Source organism: Anguilla anguilla, chromosome 1 (genome assembly GCF_013347855.1).
Source record: "Anguilla anguilla isolate fAngAng1 chromosome 1, fAngAng1.pri, whole genome shotgun sequence".
Lineage (NCBI taxonomy): Eukaryota > Metazoa > Chordata > Actinopteri > Anguilliformes > Anguillidae > Anguilla > Anguilla anguilla.
Genome location: NC_049201.1, coordinates 15,442,935 through 15,464,641, shown reverse-complemented (window position 1 = coordinate 15,464,641; position 21,707 = coordinate 15,442,935). Strand labels below are relative to the sequence as shown.

General features: G+C 37.7%; 3 protein-coding genes across 5 annotated transcripts; 2 read left to right on the top strand and 1 right to left on the bottom strand.

Moving 5' to 3' along the window:
* The first annotated feature begins 22 nt into the window (after window positions 1-22).
* On the top strand, window positions 23-3,407 carry LOC118226071 (dr1-associated corepressor). Of its 2 annotated transcripts, none has more exons than XM_035415333.1 (6): window positions 23-682; window positions 872-947; window positions 1,127-1,220; window positions 1,353-1,475; window positions 1,634-1,736; window positions 1,825-3,407. In XM_035415333.1, exons 1-6 carry the CDS (start codon window positions 620-622, stop codon window positions 1,879-1,881), a joined length of 516 nt encoding a protein of 171 aa, XP_035271224.1. In that variant the 5' UTR covers window positions 23-619; the 3' UTR covers window positions 1,882-3,407. The 2 variants fall into 2 exon arrangements, with proteins under 2 accessions (XP_035271224.1, XP_035271234.1); XM_035415343.1 differs by having other exon boundaries at window positions 875-947; window positions 1,825-3,404.
* On the bottom strand, window positions 3,383-10,998 carry LOC118226048 (activator of 90 kDa heat shock protein ATPase homolog 1-like). Of its 2 annotated transcripts, none has more exons than XM_035415302.1 (9): window positions 10,506-10,998; window positions 9,010-9,200; window positions 8,322-8,404; window positions 8,060-8,177; window positions 7,860-7,948; window positions 6,972-7,097; window positions 6,429-6,530; window positions 6,186-6,237; window positions 3,383-4,556 (listed from the first exon to the last, which is right to left on the bottom strand). In XM_035415302.1, the coding sequence occupies exons 1-9, from the start codon at window positions 10,583-10,585 to the stop codon at window positions 4,525-4,527; spliced, it is 873 nt and encodes a 290-aa protein (XP_035271193.1). In that variant the 5' UTR covers window positions 10,586-10,998; the 3' UTR covers window positions 3,383-4,524. The 2 variants fall into 2 exon arrangements, with proteins under 2 accessions (XP_035271193.1, XP_035271190.1); XM_035415299.1 differs by having other exon boundaries at window positions 3,383-4,472; window positions 10,506-10,965.
* Window positions 10,999-11,331: 333 nt separating this feature from the next.
* On the top strand, window positions 11,332-21,608 carry vipas39 (VPS33B interacting protein, apical-basolateral polarity regulator, spe-39 homolog). The gene is made up of 19 exons (XM_035415218.1): window positions 11,332-11,410; window positions 11,897-11,989; window positions 12,207-12,309; window positions 12,424-12,558; window positions 12,756-12,794; window positions 12,887-12,951; window positions 14,043-14,099; window positions 14,782-14,874; window positions 14,993-15,026; window positions 15,201-15,303; window positions 15,757-15,784; window positions 15,925-15,998; window positions 16,285-16,360; window positions 16,849-16,983; window positions 17,103-17,144; window positions 18,803-18,979; window positions 19,756-19,845; window positions 20,244-20,348; window positions 21,095-21,608. The coding sequence occupies exons 2-19, from the start codon at window positions 11,897-11,899 to the stop codon at window positions 21,113-21,115; spliced, it is 1,470 nt and encodes a 489-aa protein (XP_035271109.1). The 5' UTR covers window positions 11,332-11,410; the 3' UTR covers window positions 21,116-21,608.
* The last annotated feature ends 99 nt before the right edge of the window (window positions 21,609-21,707 follow it).

Below are 21,707 nucleotides of genomic sequence, written 5' to 3'. Positions count from 1 at the left end.
TTTAAACCAATAGACCTTACAGATACAGCGTTTCACACAAATGGGCGTGCGTATAACTAAATAGATTAAAGGTTTTTTTAAAGTTACTCATTAGTGTGGGACTAAATGAATTAAATATATTGGCTGTTTAGTTATCAGCGATCATACTACAATAAAAATGCACAGGGACGTGTTTAGTTAAATACATTATATGGCTTAATGAATAAATTAAGGGTCGCGAAAATTCCATGCACGATACGTTGCGTATTGATTCATTACATTCGATGCATCTTATTTATCACGATGAAATTAGGCTATAATCAGAAATTGTCAACCTCAATCTTACCTAATTATCAATTGAGCGTAGTCCTGGCAACCATTTCTTGAAGCTGAATATTGGTTCTACTATTGTCTGCCACTTTTACCGCACAGCTTTTATCGGTCTAATATTGGGAAAGAACATTTGTAAAAGAAATACAATCAATGTTATATTAGCACGCACTTGTATCTTTAGATAATTCTGGCAAAGCAACCAATTCCTCATCTAATAGTGCATTTTACCCCCCATTTGACTTCCTGTGAAAGGTAAACAAATGGAGCTCAAGATAGTGAGCAGTACAAATCCGAAATGTAACTCTAAATGGGCATTTTTGCGTTCCAAATGCCGAGGCAAAAGAGAAAATACAATGTTCGGTTCCCACCGGTAAGTAAATTACGTCGTTTAGTGTAATTGTTTTTGCCTTTGTTTATCTTGAATTACAAGCGCGGGGCACCTGCGGACGACCATATTGTTTTCCATTCTCCTTTCATTGACCATATGGTGTTATGTTTTCCTCGACTGCTCATATGATCACCTTTGATCAAGTGTCCATCGCTTCTGTTTCATTATAAGCAGGGCCGTATCAAGAAAATTATGCAGAAGGACACGGAGGTGGGGAGGATTGCAGCTGCTGTGCCTGTTATCATATGTATCCTTCTATATATCGTATTACGTTCGTTGTGCTGCAACGAATGGTTTGCTGCGTAGCTCAGGACACAGTGGCACATAGAACTGTGTGGATACTTTCATTTACTTTGTGTTTGATCCATGCTAAATGTCAAATGTTTCTGTTCCAATTTCCTACACATCCTTAACCTTTGAGATCAGCCAGGGCCCTTGAAATGTTTTTAAAATCATTCCTGATCATGACCAGTCAAATTACCCAGTCAAAGCACAGTAGGGTCATGTCAATGGCCCACATGTGAGTGTGTATTGAAATTATGGATGTTGTTTCACCATGAACTGTTTTGTGTTATTATTCCTTGGGGGAAAAGTCAATACATATTCAAACTAATTCAAATGTAGTGATCAATGTTTTATGGGTGATCCATAGGAAGCAATGTATAGAGAACGAGAAGCTCTTTGACTTCCTCAAGGACTTGGCAGAGCAGGCCACGGCCCCAGCCCAAGCCACCCAGGGAGAAGGGCACATTAAGGGGAAATGGCTGGCTCACAGGTGGGAAACCATAGTCTCTAAAACTGTGGAACTGAGTGAACTGGAGGCAGGATGAACTTGGAACCAATACTGGGAACACAATCATAGCATGCATATTTTTATTGACATAATTTCTCAAAAAAAGAATGAAGATTTATGTTCTCAATATCTTTTTGTAGGCAGCGATGGCAAGAAATTCGTATCGGCAAAAAGCAGTGTGGGGAAGCAGAAAGGACAAGCAGACCCAAGAATGACTCTTTGGACAACATTGAACTCTCAGATGTAGGTATTTGTTTTGATGATGAATAATGTGTGGATGTTTGCTCTGCTTAGTTCTTCAAAGCTGAAACTGATTTGTTTTCCCCTACAGGACTCGGGCTCAGAACTTCTCTTCAGCCTGGGAGCGAAGTTGCAACATCATCACTGAACATAATCCATATATCTTGCCGACTGACTTCTAGCCTGTTCATTTTTTTCTGTTCTAAAATCCATGCATAAGTGATCTGCAGTGTCACTTACTTGTATTTATGGAGCAGCAATATTTTATTTCAGTAGAGATGTTTGAATTGGACTTTGTCTGTTTTGCTCTAGGGATGGATGGGATGCTGTCCATGACACTCTCTTAACCCTTTCTAGCCATGGTGGTTGTGTAAAAGGCCTATTAGCCCTACAGAACTGAAATATATATTTTTTTTTTACAAAGTTTTTGGTAACCTGGCATTTTTTTGTTTTAATTTATTGTTCTATATAGCATTTTATAGTTGTGTCAAGAGTGACACAATGACATTTAAATTAATATATGAAAATAAATCAGTGAAATGAATTTTGTGACATTCTGATGAAGTCCGATAAGAATAGCTTGATATCCAAATTGTATGTGGGTAATTCAAGTTTTAGCTCAAAACCTTATTTTTGTGGAGAAAGTCATTTCATATTTTTGTATTGTTCAAATGGAATGTTGATTCTCTTGGTCTTGGTTCAGACATTGGGTTTGGTGTTTTTGGTTTTGTGAAAATTCATTTAGAACGGTAATGTCAAATGGCATGTTTTTTCATTTGGAGTGTTCATTTGCTTTCTGAAGTTTGTATGACCAGAGTTAGGTTTTTTTTTTTTTTTTGCTGAGTTTAGAAACGTTGATGAAAAGTCAATGAACTGTTGTTATTCCAAGGCTGTTGTGCAGAACTGCTTATAGCTCCAATGCCCTGCTTACAAACAATTACCTCTTTATATTTAGGGCATCTGTTCTTGGTTTAGTAATTATGAGTCCCAGGAAACAGCATTACAAGAAGAGTGCTGTACTTCTTATGAATATAGGCATGTTCATTTTTATGGATTCCTATTTTAATTTACAACAAATTAGCTTAGGGTATTTGAATAGATTTCATGTTTTCATTTTTGCAGTTGGTCTATTGAAATGGAAACTTAATTTCTCTTTTATAGTCCTGCTATTAGGTACAAAATATTTTTAACGCTCAAATCATATTGTGTAGATGTCATGACAAAATAAATTACATAAATTTAAGCTTGATATAAGGATACACTCTTAAGCAGTGTTTGCATGATTGAAGCTCATTTTGGATCTAGATTTTCTCAGCAAAAAACCAAATCTGTAAAATATCATGTAAATAAATGTCTCATGTTGTGTAGATGGAGACAGAAGAATTGCATGAAATACAGCGTGTTTCAATGACAAATTGTAGTCAATGTTCCATACTTCTTTTTTCCCCCTTGTGTTTGGAATCAGGTTTGTTATGATCCTATATCACCACTATGCTACCCGCAGTGGTAACACTGCAGCAGAAGAACACACCCTCCTCTGATATATTTTCCCATACAAGCCACAAGTATGGGAATATATGGCTAATATCAGCCATGAGAAAATAAGATGAAAGGTGCTTACATTAGCACAAGACAGTGGACAATGAAAGTGCACAGAGGATGAAAGATTTTTATTGTAAGAAGTGGGGTCATGTCACAAAGAATACTGCAGAGGTTGAAATATTGAAATAAATTAAAACATGGTTAACTATGCTCTCAAAGAACATATATTACTTCTTCAAATATATACATTTTGTAACAAACCAAAAGGATAGTCCTCTGCATTACAACTATAATGAGGAGTCTGCATAGGAAATATGTTCACAGCAACACATTTTTTTAGGCTTCTAATTAGAAGTCATTTTATTTAATTACAGTTTTCAGTTGTAGCCTGATTTATAGTTCATTTCCTAGAAGAAAATAAAGTCTCATCCAAATGCAAAGAACCAAATAAAATTAACATGATTCAAATTGGACAGGGAACAGCACAGTGCCTTGCACTTGTCTGAAGGTTGACTTAATACCTGGGTTTGAGTTCTGGCTTCAAAGGTAGCATCAGGCATGAACACAAACATCAGATATGAACACAGTACTTAAGAAGATGGACATTCATATAGAACCAGTGACGTGATCTTTAAAGAGAACAAAAGTTCAAGAAAAATTACATTTACTGATATCAACATACTTTATGAAATTTAATGTGCGCAAGTAAAAAATGACAAAGCAAGCATAAAACATTTCTTTAAATATATACATCAGAAACAATGATTCAGTGGTTTCCTTTTTTTCCCACTCTCATGTTATGAACTCAACCAACCCCTCTGAGTTGTAGCGCCTGTAAAGATCTTCCACCCTGAAAGGCACCGTTCATTCATACTCGCTGTACAGCAGGTGCTAGAAGAATAACATCTACAAATGAAAGCGTTTCAACACATAAACTAATGACATTTTTCATTTTTTTCTTTACATTTTGCGCAGTTCCTAATTCTTCGGTCATATAAGAGGAATAATACAATGCAGCGTGTCTTCAGTAGAGCTGCGCTCCATAACCAAAAGTCTGTTTGATTGCCTCAAAGTAATACTGCCGCCAACCCCGTTTTGTACTCTCCTCCTCGCTCACTGGCACCCCTTTGCACTCCAACTTCAGTTCGGTCTCATTTCCATGGTCCAAAATGTTCAGGGTGATCGTGGAATAATGTTCTAGGGGTGCAAACGGATTCCAGAGAATGAATGTTGATGTGGAACAGGCATACTACACCAACTGTCTTTTCAAAACGAGTTGATCTAATATGTGGAGAGTCAGGAAGGAGAGTGAACATGGATGGAAGTTTAAATGCTATGAAAAGCATATCTTTGAGCCAGTGATCTTCATTCATACTTGGCCCACCCAAATCTATAAATACAATGCATAACCATCTGGGCAGCCTATCTATCTGTGTGAAGTCAACGGCCAGAAAACTAAGGGTGGTTTTTCACTGTGGCCTATCCATCAAACAGCAAGTGAAGAATGTAGTGCAGTCATCTTTCTTCCAGCTGAGAACAATTTCTAAGATATAGACATTTTTGTCCCACTTGGAATTGGAGAGAGTGCCTTTGTATCTTCTCACTTAAACTACTGCAAGCCACTCTGCTCCTGTCTCAGCCAAACTTCTCTCTCACGTCTCCAGCTTGTTTAGAATGCAGTAGCTAGGATGTTAGATGGGGCCAGGCAAAGGGATCATATCATATTACCACAAGAATAGCCCCCTTACACTGGCTGCCGATAAGTTTTAGTATTGATTTCATTTATTGAGTACTTTTAATGCTTGACACGATTTGGCCCCTACTTACGTCCTTGACATGTTGATCCTCTGTGAACCACACCACAGTCCAAGGTTGTCAGGCAGGGCCCGTAAGATTATCCCAAAAATCAGGCTTAAGACCAAAGTTGATCGGGCCTTTGCAGTCAGGTCTCCAAGGCTCTGAAACTCCCTGTCTGAGGAGCTTATGCTAACAAATTTTGTATCTTCTTTTAACTCACTGTTCAAAATTTTTAAGCAGGCCTCCCCATAACCTTGTGGTTCTTTATTCTTTCATTTTATTATAATACATCATTTCTGATATTTGTATTTATTTATTAATGAATCATTTATCTATATTTATTATTATCTCCGCCAGGCAGAGCCTGGAGGGGATCATGCGTTTGGTCGCGTGTGTGCGTGTTTGTGTCTCTGTCCGCAGCTAATCTCGCATACTACTGGGACAATCAGCCTAATATTTCTTGTGCATGCTGACAGCAGGCCAAGGACCTGAATTCTCGAATATTTTGCAAATTGGCCAACCACAAGTATTTTATTTGAATTAATTTCCATCATTTTTTGTCCATTGAAATAGATTGAGTGCTAACTCCTCACTCCTCCTAACCGGCCGGTAGGGGCCACAAGTGATCAACAACTGCTTCCGTTTGGAATGGTTTTTTTCCATTTCCGCCTGTTGCCACAGATTCAAACATTAACGTACCCCGTTAGCTGGCGAATTATTTTGCTGGCATTTTCACGTTAAAATTGACACTTTACATCACTAGTCTTTTGGAATTGTTCCTGTCCAGATTTGCATGTCAAGGTAAGAAGATTGTGGCTTGTATTCATTCAAACAAACATTATACAGCATTGTGGTCGTTTAAAAACATTCAATAATGTCAGCCAGCTCAAATGCCTTTGTCGGTTAACTTATCACTTATGGTGACGCCTGGCAGAGATCTGCACTCTACTGAGTGCACTCTTCTAGTTGTAACTGTGTTTTGAAAAGTGCTATGTAACTAAAGTTTATTATTATTCTTATTATTATTGATCAGACACGCATAGATAACATACAGACAGGAAACATAAAAGCAAATAGGTTGTCAATTTCAAGATAAAATGAAACATAACTTACCACAGGGCCAGGTGTTGTATCTCCACTTCATGACAATCTTTTGTTCAGGAACCTTGGGGGGAAAGGGTGAAATAAAATTAAAAACCCAGGGCTTGATGCATCCATGTACCCAAATCTATAAGTGGAGAGCTTGACTGGGTGTCATCTCCAAAAAATATAGCATTGAGATATTATACAAAAGTCCCTTATAATTACATTGTCTTTTTATTCAAAGTGCATGAGAGTGCTCAGCCTTTCCCTTACCAGCTCCTGGAACTCTCCAAAGACGTTCCCATCCAACAAGCGAAACTTTCCCCCTGTCTGTGGGTCCACTGTTGCTGCTGCATGTGTGAATGCCTGGACCATCTACAGGTGCAGAAGGAGAAGCTTCATTACTGCTCATTCACCAAATGCAATTTCAGGGCTCATAAACATTCTGTAGAGATAGGCTATAAACAAAGCAAGCAAATTTACTGAAGCAAAAACTCTCCAATGAGTTGCATATCTGTTTCCCTTCATGTTTTTTTCATCTTCAGACTAAGCAAGGAATACATTTGTTTTTAAATGGCAATGGCGGTGTATGTTTAAAACACAATGTGCTTGCTCACTTTGTTCACTTAAGCAGTAATGGGAAAGCCCATTTAATTATAGGGGAACACAGCCCATTTTACAGAGCTGTAGTAAATTGTGTTCATATCTGTGCAAACCAAATTGAAAATATATGGAACTTTCATGTTTGCCCCAAACAAGAACTCCCCATGCCCGAGCCGCCCACGAAGGAACGGACTGTACAGATTGCCCACTTGCCTCCTGGTTGACAAAGACTCTGTAGAGCTCCTCAGGGGAGGTGAGAAAGGTCTCCTTCAGGCTGAACTTGCAGGTGGGAATCTTTACCCCAGTGCTGGGTGGGGGGGCTGAGCTACCTGAGCCAATCTAAAGCAAGAGACAAAAAGACTAATTGACTGGAGTAACTGTAATAAATTCAAGGGTAATATTTTGAAAGTAAACAGACAAAACCCAGACGTGGGAATCGGATAAACTGGATGATTTGTTCACGACAGATAATTTTTTTTGCCTTTTTCACAACTTCCTCTGCATGATGTGCTCACTTCTGGTTTTTTTTTATCTGAATAGAGATGCAGATACAGATAATTTTGTTGGTTGGACAGATACAGATTCTGTAAAGGTTTCCTTAAGCAAACATATTTTAAATAAACTGTTATTTAGATATGCATTATACTATTTCTAAAGATGCATCATCCCTTCACTGATAAACAGGGAAAACATGCATATTTCCTTCTGCCACTGCTGCAAAAATGGCAAACCATACACAACTCACACTGACACATGACTTCGCACAATTTTCTGGTACTGGGTCAGGAAATGCTTGAGGTGTCAAAATAATTTTGAAATCAACGTGCAATTCCTGACACTTTGTCAGTCATAGTTCTGAGCAACTCTAGACACTTTTAGCACCATTTTCTTCTTGATGCTCAACCACTGTATGTCTGGCTGCCCTGTGTCTGTATTTTCTGTTTTTTTCAGCTTCTCTGTGTTTTCGGTATGTCTGCAATATACCTTTAATTATTCTTAACATCATTCTGGAGAAGAGAATGTATCTAACCATTTATAAAATATATGATAATACACTATTTCTCAGTGATATGCACTCCTGGCTCTTTGTTCAAGGCTCACCTGGGTTTTGTCCACTTTGGCCTTGGACTGTGATGACTGCTGCTTGCACACACCATTCGCCGTGGGGAGGATCATGCCTTGAGTAAACTCTGAAACAAAGTGGTACAACACATTAATTTCATTTCAATGCACAAACATGACAATGTTCCAATAAAGTGTGCCATTATAATAAAGCTAACACACCACGGAGATGATCTCACCTGTTTTAAGGTAACCCACGTAGCTCCCCAGTGCAACTCGGATTTTATTCGCCCCCTCCTTTTTCATGAGCCCAGTAAGAGGAGTTTCTGGCTCGTCTTTGCAAAGCATCACACTTATCTGAAAGAAATCACAGTTTACATTTCTTTTTATTTTGCTTGTTAGGCAAGAAATAACATCCAAAATCTTTAAAAGCAATCACATCAGGTGAAATAAGCAATTTACCATTTTAACTTGTACACGTTCATAATCACTGCAACTTACATCCAAATCCTCCATGTCATTTTCATCTGAGAAGTTTGGAACTTCTATGTTGCCTTTATATTTGATTCCAGTTTTTGACCTTCCTGTCAAAAGAGAAAACCCAGGACAGCTCTGACATACTGTAGCTAGAAATAAAGACCCATCATTGGACTTAGATACACTGTCACAGGGGCATCTTTCAGGCTATATAAAACCACCACATTGCCATGGAAACAAGCGCTAAAAACATAACACTGGACTTGATGCTATGTTCTGAGTGAGGATGCCTGCATATACTGTATGTCCAGAAGGGATAAAACTGAAGAGGTTTACAGATGGTGATAGATCACATTATGCTTTTAGATAAACTCATCAATTAAAAACTAACTGTGTTTAATTTTTAATCTGACAAATGAACAAGAAATACTTTAGTAAGAACTTGAAATGACTGACCTTTGGACAGCAGAGCTAAGCAAAATTATGACCTAAATATGTTCTTCCAAGACGTCTTTCCTTCAAATGAGCAGCATCTGAAGGTCTTCGAATATTGGAGTAATACCACTCCCTCACTTTCCCTCACAACTTCTTCATGTCTCATATCATAAAATACATTTTAGAGTGGACTGAGACTCCAGGGAAATATGCCTCCGTTTCATTTTCTTGAAGTTTTCAGCATGTACAATCGACATGTCCGTCTTCCTTAACTCACCGGTCCACATGGCTTTGATGTTCCACTCATAGAAGAATATGAGCTTCCCTTTGCGGTTGTTGATAGAGGCCTCTCCCTCCAGCTTGCTGACCTCTGTGACCTCACAGCTTCCCTCATCATTTTCCACATGCACCCCTATGAGGAGCTCCTTCAGCTTGTCTGATGACCAGTTTGTCACATCCCTCTCTGTCCTTCAAGATACAACCAGGAAAAGCAAGTGAAAGGACATGTAGATATAAACATGTGGCTGTTCAGGATAATGTGAAAATGAAAGTTATTTAAGTCAGGCTGGATAACTGCATCAGCCAAATGCCTAGACATTATGGAAATGTACACTGGAAACAGGGAAAGGGAAAAATTAGTGGTTACAAAAAAAATACTATCTTTGGTAGGTGCACTGTGAAACTGTTTGATTTGGCAAAAAGTGGCCACACTAATCATGATCTGGGATAATATCCTATCTGAGGATCAGACACCGGCAGTTTTGGAAAGCCAAGCCATTTGCACATTCTTTCTTGCACACTAATTAAATTGTCAAGTTAACAACTTGATTTCCCTCTTCCTGATTCCCTCTATTACTGCATATTTGTCTCACTGAATTGTCTTTATACAAAATGTAATATTAGACAAAGGGAACCTGGGTAAACACAAAACACATTTTTAGAACTATTATTTCATTTATTTCATGAAAAAAATTTATCAGACACCCATATCACCCATTCGAAAAAGTAATTGCCCCCTGAAACTTAATGACTGGTTGCACCACCTTTAGCAATAACAACTGCAAACAAAGGCTTCCTATGATTTCAAAATGTTATATCAGTCTTTCATATTGCTGTGTAGGAATTTTAGCCCACCCGTCTTTGCAGAGCTGCTTTAATTCAGAGAAATTGGTAGGTTTTCATTGCATTGTCTTTATTTATTTATTTATTTGTTTATTTAATCTTATTTTGCATACTTCATACTTTAATAATTGTAAAAATTATAATACACAGTATTTTGTTGAATGCATGAGCAGAAATGCACGCAGTTCGTCTGGTGATTAATTGGACCAGTCACGTCAAAGACAGGCACGTTTAATAATACATTTATTTGTAATGTGAAGAACTTTATTTTGGGATTCATAATACGAAAATGTGCTGTAATAATCTTATTATTTCCAGCATGTGCAGAGTACCGCCATGGTATACTATTTTGACATCTCTGGTATCTTTTAGACTTCTAAAGCTTCACAGTCCCAAGAAAAGTCAACATTTTATTGCCACCAACTTTCTTAGTTACATCATCTGGTCCGTAAATTTGGAAAAGCATCATGCAGTGTCCCCTCAACGAAGCTTGCTAGCTAACGTAGCCATGTTAGCAGACACAGGTGATACTTGATCAGACATGATCGATGCCTAGAATTTCAAAAAATACAATATATGATAATATATCCTGAACAGCTGGCTGCCGATGTCATGATGGCAGTAACTGTGACTATGAATTCTAGTCCTTACCAGTGCCAGTTATTGACGTTGGTCGCATCGGCTCTCTCCTCCACAATCCAGCGAGGGTCCCCTTCTCCCCATTTGGCCATGGTTGTTCAAACGGGAAAAACAGTAATTTTACCTACCAACGTTATTTGAGTGCTATGATCCCAACCAAAATGCAAAGATCACTTCCGCGAGAGGCAAATTTTAAAGTGTCTGCAAACGCAGTATCTCTGTTCTGACGGTCACAGTCCTTAAGTCTCACTACTTCTTCTAGAATAGTCTCGGTCGCTTTTTAACTCCGACCGTAGAAATAGCTGGAAACGGAATTGTGTCTGAAACCAAGTGTCACACTGAAATATTTCCTCCACAAACCCATGCACAAACCTGGCAGAGATCCATTCATTTAACAGAAAAGGTTCCATTAAACGTGTGCTACTTAAAAAGAGCCACACGCTCGACCATTGCGTTATTATAGGCTAACACTATTCTAAAATGTGTTAAAGTTAATAGCTAATTATCTTTAAAAAAAAGAGATGTCCAGGGTCCATAACTATTTGAATCAAGTTAGCAAGCTGCGTTCATGGTAATGGATATAAACAATATTTCTGTACGATCTCCTGTGAATAAACTGGAATTTAGAAGATAAAACAATTGAACCCAGTGTCTGAATGAATGCTCTGAATGGATTCACATTCTTCAGTTTGACAGCAGTATAAAAACTACAATTCCCACCCATAATTTATTTTACGAAGCGAAACAAGGAAGCAACGCGAAAGGGAGGGTACATGGGATTTGTTGTTTATTGTATTGTTTCTCTATGTGCCATCTAAAGACAAGTTTATAAGAAAACTACTACATTTCCCAGAATGAGTACAATGACGTGTCACCTACTCTAGGCCCTTTCACTGTGACGAGTGTGTTATCGCAAGGTAAGGATGTACTCTTTTCACTCCCACATATAGCTAACAAAATGTCTCAGATAATGATAAAAATAATTGTTATTTAGGGTTTCTCCTCATAGTTTATGCCAGTAACAAAATTCTGTTCGTGATTAATGCGCTATTGCATTGTCAGCCATGCACAGTTAACATTATTTGCTATTTGGCTGGCTATCTCAATCTCTGTCTCAAAATGTCATTATGTTAATGTCCGTTCAGCCACCATAACACTGTTGCTGGAAAGCAAGAATGCAACCAGGTTAACTAGTTACACATAGTTAACAATTTCAAGAAAACCCAGACAAAGGATGCATTGTTTTTAAACTGCTTACGAGACTGTTTAGCTAATCAGCTCCCCGAGTTCCTGGGTTTAAGTCCTAGCTTCAGACTGCAATCAAAAAGTGCCAGTGTCGTTTTTTAAAATGCATATACGTCATATAAATAACCAAATTTAAACGAAGTATATTTCTTTTTCAGATGATAAGGAGTAAACCTGACGAGGAGGAATACTGGAACAGTTCGAAGTTCAGTGCCTTCACTTTTGATGACGAGGATGACGAATTTTCTAGTGTATGAAACCCGAGACTGTTGCAGTTTCCAGTAAAGCAAATCAGTGCCACTATTGAAACTTTTACGTTGAGTAGAACTTAATATTTTAGTGTGCATGCAGGCACTTACTGTATATATGGTGTTCACAGGGGGGCTAACCATTTAATTGAAAAGATTAAAGTAGAGATAATTATGCTAACTATCAATTTATTATTTTTTTATTTTCATTTGCATGCAGCTGAAGGAATCTAAACGAGCCGTTAACAGTATTCGCCTCTTGGATGATGATGATGACGAAGATGAGGTGGAGAAGGTCAGCTGGAGTGGAGAGCCTGTTGGAAGTATGCTAGCACCTCCCACCCCCACCCCAGTAAAAATAAAAAAGCTTTTGCATCTGTAAAGGAGTCCCCTTCATGTGTTCAGACTCACAGAACAGTTTGGCTATTTGTTTTTAGGTATCTCCTGGTCTATTAAGGAGACGGCATCAAGCACCCAGTCAACGATACGTGATCAGGGATTCCCCAAGATTGACACCACTCCCACACTGACCAAACAGGGTTCTGGCTACTCCCTCAGCTCTCTCTTCAAAGGTATAGGACCTTTGCCTCTGTTGTTGGACTTGGTATTTGAAGACAACAATTTTATGTCAAACAAGTGAAAACAATATTGGATATAACTTATAAAGTTATACAAGATAGCCGATTGTCTGTGTTGTTCTGATTATTATGAGGCCTGTGGTGTACTTAATTGCAATTATTATTATTATTATTATTATTATTATTATTAGGAAGAAGCAAAGCTGGAAGTTACCCATCCTTTTCAGAATGTAAGTATCATTCCTTGGTTATTACATAGATGCTTGTACATAAATACCGTGTTGTAGAAGTCTTTAAATTTATATTTTACTAAATTGGACAGGTCTCAATGAAGTGTCTACCAGAAGTTTTGCACCTGAGCTACGGAAGCCAAAATCTGAATACAAGGTAAATTTAACCTGCATCCTTGGGTTAACATGTTAATGAGCATTGGATGTGAGATTAAAATATTTCCATACATAACATACTGTTAAGTATCAGGTTACACTGTATGTTATCAAACCATTGTTTATGTGCTATGACAGGTGTGATATGAGTCTGTTGCAGCTCAGAGAGTGCTTATTTTAATGCTTCCCCCCCCCCTTTTTACTTTATCTTATTTTGAGTATTAAAAAATATTAAAGGAAATATATCTCCCCTCACCCACTCCCCCAACACAAACATACACACACACACACTCTAATAAACATAACAGTGCCAGATTTACAAGATAAAAGTAAATGCTACATAAAAGGTTAATGATTGTCCATGCCTGCAATACATATTTAAAAGTTGCCTTGAGATAAAATAAAATCAGACACAAGACCAAAAGATACAAATATAATTACAAACAAATAAACGAAATGTGTGATTGAGTACATACACCAAGATACCTTCAAACAAATTTACCTTTACACACTTGTACAGAGTTTTAACATCAGTTAGCCTGACTTTGGATACGGTTAATGAGGGGTCCTCAAATCCTTGGAAATTTTAAGTAAGTGTCAGATGTGGAGTAAATTATCTCCTCCAAATATAGATAGGAAACCATATCATTAAGCCATTTCTTAAAGCAAGGGGAGGAAGCTGATTTCCACTTTTTCAAAATAGCTCTTTTAGCTACAGCCAAACTGAACATAAGATAAGTCATAGTCATACAACAATAACTTGTTGTATTCAAATTCATTTTGTATATTATAGAAACACATGCGTAACAGAACGCATTGATCCATTGACCATAATTAAGGGTTCACAAGCCTATAATTATAAGACTGTATTTACTGTATTACTATTGCACAATGTGTATATAATAACTCAAAAACTGTAACTGCCTCTATTGTAATCTTTATTTGTTTTTATGTGGACTGCGCAATCATCCTCATGCTGCAACAATCATTACAATTCAGGAGAACACAGGCAAGCATGCACTCCTCTCCGAGGCATGTGATGTCAGCCTCCACTTCTTATCATTAATGCAGCTGCTGCTGTTGTTGTGACAGGACTTTGTCAGTGATTGGACTCCAGAGGAAACAGTGAGGAGGATGCGGACAGGGAAGGTAGGACTTATCTATTTATTTTTTAAACTACATAAATTTATCCTACAGAACCATTGCCAGACACTTGATTCTAAAGCAGGGGTTGGCAAGGAGGGCTGTATTTGTTTTGTCATTTGTATTTTAGCTACATTTCTTGATAAGTTTGTCAATGACAGTGAAGACTTTTCCTGTGTCTCAACATTATTGGAGTCTAATCTATGGTTAAACCAGCATAAGTATAGTCAGCTAATCAGCTAATTTGACCAGTGTAATTGGTGATGATGAGAACCTGCATATACTGCAGAAATGGAATGAGCCATCCCTGTTCTAGAGCTTTGAGGTCCCATTTGGATACAAATTACTCTTCAGTCACACGGTCATTGCGTGCAATATGTGTTATTATCATTATTGATTAGTATAACTACAAATTGATATTATACTATTATTTTAGGTTCCCTTAAATACATTGTTGGAGATAGGCTACATTGTGAGGAGAATTACTGTATAGGAGTACAGACATTGAAATTTGTGCATTTCAGAATAGGGCTGTATACAGTAATTATCAGGAATAATTTCAATTGGCACAATTCTAGACAGTGTTACTCAGAGGTTATTATGGTGTGTGTGTGTGTAAGTCCATAGCTGTTTGAAACCTCCAGTCAGTAACCCTTGCGTTTTTGCATTGTGGTTGTTTTGTTAAAAGGCTTACTCCCTGGAGACATTCCGGTCTTTGAAGGACAAACTCCTGCTCCTGGATGAAGCAGTTTGTGCACTTGATGGAAATGTCATTACTGCGGTAAGAAGACCTGGGTGCCTTAATCTTAGTTTTCTTTTTACTGTTTTTTTCCTGTGAAATACATTTAAGAGGTTTTTATAAATATTGTATACTGACTGTGCAAGACGTGTCTTTGCAGGTTTTAATCTATTTGAAGAAGTCGTTAAGTAAAGGTGAGAATCGTCCCTCTTCTTTGGTTGCTGTTGTGCGTCAATTTTATATTTAATCTTCATTTTCAGTTATTTATTTATCAGTGTCAATTTTGTATTTGCAAAAGTTGAAACACTGCATACTGTATACTGTTTTAGCCTACCTTTTTCATTTTTATTTAACTTACATCCTTACAGAAATCATCTCAAGAGAATTGATGTCAAGGGAAATCGCTCTTCGGCACTATATTCATTATCTCAAGGAAGTGGGAGAACAGAAGCTACTACTCGATCTTCTCAGGTAAGTTAGTGCATTTGATTTTTTAAATAGTTTTTATTACATGTTCTTTTTCTTTTGTAAATATTGCTAGATTGCCACTTTTCACGTCTTTTACTATCATTAAAGAATCCATCTTTTTTTGACCAAGAAAACAATAGTTATATAAAGTCCCATTCAAACTAAACACAATGCTGTGATAATTCTTATTACTGGAAGCTGGTGTTGAGAGAAAGAGTGACAAGCCTTAATAAAATGTGAGCTTTGGATTGATAGAATGTTCAGGCTTTTGGCCAATGCTATATAACCTGTTTTCCCAATTTGCCCTGATGATTACAGTGTGTGTAATAGACTGCCATTGCTGTGGTTGTAAGCATGTATTAAAATACAGATTTGTTGTAAATGCTTCCATTTAGGTGTTCTGGTGGGCTGTTTTTAACCAAACTAAAGATCTTGCTCTGGCGTATTTTCCTCCAGGTCTTTGGGCAGAACAGAGGACATGGCGGTATGTTCCAGCATCAGCAGTCATGATGAAGACTTGTTCATTTCATCAGGCCCTTGCTTGTTGTAGTGGTTCTTTTGCCAGGTTGCCAGGTTGGCCTGAGCATCAGATGAGCCTTAAATGTGTTACGTTTTCATTTCCAGCTCCTGCAGTACAGAGAGCATCTCAATATCAAAGATGAAGTGCGAAGAAAAGACTTCTTGAAAAGCTGTGTCGGGTAAGGCACAATCCAGTTCAGCAGAGCTGCTCAATCCTGTTCCTGGAGATCTACTGTCCTGGAGGTTTTCACTCCAACCCTGACAAAGCTTGCCTCATTCACCATCTAAACAATTCCTTGAGCTACTAATTAGTAGAATACGTTGTGCCAAATTAGGGTTGAATTTAAAACCTACAGGACGTCTCCGGAAACAGGGTTAGGCAGCCCTGCAGTACAGTATCTGATTGTACTACTGGTGATTTTATAACGTTTTTGTTCAATGTATTTATCCTTACTTTTTTTGCAGTCTTCCTTTCGCACCGGATGATGCAACTCATGTCCAAGACCACTACACTTTATTAGAAAGACAGATTATTATAGAGGTGAGAGGTGTTGCTGTGTTTCATTGGTGGTCTTTTAATGATATGCAGTCAGATGATCATGAGATAAATATACATTTTGTGAAGCTATTGCAAATTGCAAAAATATGCTGTGGAGTAGGGCTGGGTGATATCAGGATTTTTGTATTGTCACTGGTACAATTTCAAATGAAATTGTGGAGATCATCCTTCTTTAAGGATGAAAACCTACTCTGGGTATGATCACTCACCAGCTAACAAGCAAACCATGAGCAAAAAACTGATATCAAATAAAAAATGTTTTATTTTAAAGCAACTAGCAAACTTGCCTAAACTTGTTTTAATTAACCATATTTTTTAAAATGAAGTGCTACATATGTATTGCCACATCTGAAAATAGGTCAGATTTTTTGACAATGTGGCCAATCCGTATTATGCATTATGACTGTTTCAGAAATTTATTTACATGACTTAATTAAAAAAACAATTTTGTGTTTCTTGTGTTTGTTCAGGTTAATGACAAGCAGGTAGAAAGCAAAGGGCAGACAGACGTATTTAAAAAATATCCCAGAAAGGCCTCTATCCTGAACATGCCCATCATCACTACCCTGTACTACTCCTGTTTCTACCACTATGGGGAGTCAGAGGTTTGTCGTTTCTCCTAGTTAAGCTTCAACTGGTGGCTGCTTGAATTTACATTTCCTCTTAATCTTTCACAAACCTTGTGTGCTATTCTCATAATGTTCTGACCCTTGGCTTGGTACAGGGCACATACAGCAGTCCAGCAAACATTAGACAGACATTTAAGGTAAGAGAAAATTATTCCTTATTTGTGTTTAAAGTGTTGTTGGCTTATCTAGTTATAGTGAGGCCTATAGAGTCATCTTCACTAGGGCACAAGTTTAGTGAAAACCTCACAGTTGACAAAAGTCGCTGTGGCTATTACTTCCTTTTCGTGGTCAGATTTATTCATGTGCAGAATACCACATAGTACGTCATTTTCCATTCCATATCTGTCAATAGCATTTTTGTTCTCATTCTGTGTTAAGGCAGTGGTAAATGATGGCCTTTTCAAAAGTACCTACTTTTCCTTGCACTCTTACTAGCCAGTGACATCTTTCCATTGTAAAGCTGATGACAGCCCGCTTTGTTTTTCTGATAATTTTGGGTCTGAGTCAATTTCATTTAAACATTAACATAAAACATTGGCTCCCCCCTCCCACCCCAGAACCCCCCCCCCCCCTCCCCCACCACCTTCCCCGGACCTTCACCGTTACAAAATGAAATTTTTGAGCAATCAAGCATGCTCCACTATAAAACCAAGGGAAATGCTGTTTTCTTGCACAAATAATTTGTAAATGCCAAGTTCAGAAAAGGTCTCTTGTAAAATCCTGGGATCCAGAGGGAGTTTTGTGAAGTCTGCAGCCTAACAGCCTCAAGGTATTTGTGTGCTGGTTGAAAGAAGTGTTGTTTCTTTTTGAGTGCATCACAGTTGTTGTCTTCTCCACAAATTCGCTGAATATCTAGACACGTTGGCTATTTGAGGTTGTGACTCACTGTGCTGTGCATCTTTTGAGCTAGTGTTTGACATAAATTTTGTTGTTCAATCTTATAAATGTGCTTATTGTACATTTACTGTATTCTGATTTCATCTCATTCATCAGCAAGGATTTTGCCATAATTTTGCCATTTTACAGTTTCTTAGTCTCTGTGTGTTAGGAAAACAGTTTGCTTTTATAAGTCTCAATTAACCAGTAATGGTATGATTAGAGAGGTGATTGTGTTAATGCTTGATTATTGATTGTAATGCAAGCTTAAATCCCTGTTTTTCATGCTTTATAACCCATTTCATTACATTTAGAGCTTTGCATGACCAGGCCCCTGAATACATCTCAGAGTTGATATATTACCTTAGATACTCACCAGGCTTGGATCAGCATTTCAAGGTTACATCTGTAATGGAAACCTGATTAAGACGAAGTGTGATTTATTTTTTTCTGTGCAGGCCCAAGATTATAGATCCCCTTGCATGAGGGATATACTGATTGTCTCTACTTTTATGGCACTTTAAAGACCATTCTTTTAAAAAATACCATTTTCCTTTTATATTTTTCTTTGTCTACTTGTTATTTTCCGCCTTAATTAGATATTTTTACCTTGTATTTTGTGGAAGGATTGTTTTAAATTTGTTCCAACTGTGGTATTGAATGTTTACTGTACTAGGCTTTAAGAATACTTGAAAGGTTTGAAAGGTGCTTTAAAAATAAAATTAAATTTGGGTAAATGATGGTACCAGTTGTTGCCACTCTGTAGACTTTAACATTTTTATAATACACCCTTGACTTGAACTGTTTATTATTAGGAATAAAATATTTATATTATACTTAAAGTATTTAAGTATATAATAAATATATATATAGTATATACTCGGATCCAGTAATCATAATTTGTTTCTTTTTCCTCCAGATTTCCGAAAAGCAGTATTTCCTCACAGCCCTAGGGGCAAGGGCAAAGCTGAAAGCCTGGTTCGATGTAGACAGCCTGTTCACCACCAAGAACTGGTTGGGCTACACGAAGAAGAGATCTCCAATTGGGTTTCACCGAGTGGTGGACATCCTACAGAAAAACAATGCACCGGTGCAGGTAGGTACAGCACAGTATTTTCCACCGCCTGACCTTCAGGGGGTACTCAAATGTAGCGGTTTCAAGTGAAGTCCCTTTATTGTCAACTGCAATATGGAGTCCATCATGTTTATTGACATGCATTCTGCGGATTGTCCACCAGATGTCTCTGTAGCCACCACATGTCTATCCACTGGTTATAATGAATATTTCCACCACATGACTGAATTGTTGGAGCATTAATAACTAGACTGATATTTTTTATTTACATCCAGCTCATAGGGTGCTGAGAACAGACGGCTGATCCAGAGTGAAATTGAGTCTGTGAAACAGTACATAAAACAAATATTTACTGAAAGTCGGAGCAATTTTTCTAGCAAGCTCCACATAAACTGCATAGGTTAAAAGTTTAAAGGTATAAGTACAGGCAACCTCAACATACAAGCTAACCCAACAGCCTGCCAGCTGTATCAGTTTAACCTGACCACAATCTCACATTTCATGGAGTATTGTTTTCGTTTTGCTGTCCTCCATTTGGCACAAAGATATGTGAGATTTGAAAAACAGCTAGTGAAAAACACCAGGCCTAATTTCCACTAAAATTGGACTATAGGTTAGTGGCAAGTACATATGAATAATGCTAAGTGAACTACAGCACAGCAAACACAGAAATTGTTGTTATGATTGATGTAGAGAGTAAGAGGGAGAGTGTATCCAGAGTCTGTTGCATGTGTGTCAGTCTGTGCATGTCTGGTATCCTTATACGGTCAGTACCAATGCCTCTAAATCTGCTCCAGGTGCTGCAGGAGTACTTGAGTTTGGTGGAAGATACAGAGCTGAGGATCAGCCTGGCTCAGAAACACAGGTGCCATGACATAATCATTGATGTGAGTGTCCACTGAGCATCCAGTCAGATCTACTGATTATCTACTGATCTACTGATTATCTCTAATTATCCACGTTTCCTAGTGCCATTGAGAGCTATATATCTGACTAGGAGGGATAATAATGAATGCTAACATTATTCATACTGTGTTGACAGCTGACCGCAATTAAAGACACTTCCATCATGCTGAGAATATATTTTTACTTATAAAGAATTATTTGGTTTCATATACATTATGAGTGTATTAGACACATCTGACTGCAAATTAACATTATTAATTTCCTATTGTGTGGTGTGTGTTGTTTACAACCTCCTGGTCCTGTTTTAAACCTGTTTTTTTGGTGAAAGAGAACAATTGCACAAATTCCTAATTGTACCCCTCTTCCTCCCTCACCTCAGACCTACAAAGACTTGAAGGACCGGCAGCAGCTGATTGTGTACAGGGGTAAGGTTGAGAGGGGGTCACCTGAGGACAGGAAGATCGAAGCACTGCTGAACAACACGGTAGGTCAGGGAAGCGTCTCCCTCGGACCCGCAAGTAATAAGTCAGTGTCTCTCCCTTGCCTGTGTGAGCTACTCCTGCAGGAGCAACTGTGTAGCTCGTCCTTCTCCGTTTCTCTGTGCTGGCTGCAGAGGTACCCTTATGGAAATGGTGGGCACTCCCAATACGCTGAAAATGATCAACATCAGAAAAGATATTGCAACACTTCTTGGTGGGCAAAAATACCAAATATACAAGTAGCATATTCTATTCCTGTGAGGGTATAAAAAAACAAGCAACATTCCTTTTAGGCTACAGTGAAACTTGGTGTGAATGTGGATACCAGTGGGACATGAATTGGCAGTGTAGTGTAGTATAGTGAGACCACCATTTTGGATTTTGTAGGATTTAAATGACACTTTCTGATGACACTTGTATTCACATGGTTGAACTGTTTGTCGTATTTTTGGCACTTATCACCTCAGTAGGATGTGTGCTGTATTAAAAATAGGAACAAAAGGAAATCATTTTACCTGTAAAAAAAAAAAAAAGCAACATTATTCTTTTTGCCACTTTAATGCCATTTGTATGATTCTGTGATCTGTCTTTCCACTCCTGTCCAAAACAATATTGTAGTGGTTATATCTCTTCTTCAAGCAGACCTAACAGAAAAAAAATGTTTGTTGTGAATTATCGCAGGACTAATCTATATACTTTTCAAAAACTGAACACGAAACAAAATCCTAAATGATTCACTTTTCTCTTTCAGCAAATCCGATGGAAAAACTGACCCCTTTGGTGAGCAATCTATGGGCACAGGAAGCGCGTCAGAAAAGGAACCCTCATGACCAAAGTTCAAAGGCATTCTTTTTTTAATGAACTGTGAAGGCCTTGTTTGAGTTCGATAGCTTGTATGTCTATATGTAAATTTAAGATGAGCTGTTGGTCAATTTCCAGTTACTGTGCAAACAAAGATTGACAAAGGAGAAGCTATCTGGAACTGAAGAGACGTTTATTTATTTGCATTTTTGTAAAGCTTCCCAAGCATGGATTTCAACTTGCCAGCTTTGCTTCAGCATTTCTGTTAAACGAGAGTGCACCATACTGACCTTACACTAAAACATGGACGGTTTTTTTTTTGGAAATATGAAACAATGTGATCCAAAATGTAAATCTACTCCTAAAATTTTTTCTTCTGCTGTAAAATTTCCTGAATTTACTTTTGTTTATTTTTATTGTTGTTTTAAAGGCCATAAAAATAAAACAGAATTGCTGAAAAGACAGTAAAGTGTAAAAACTTTCAAATTAGTTTTTCATTTACGAAGTAGCTCCCAGAAAACAGATGCAATTAAATATCTGCTAAATGTTTAGGTTTTTTCCAT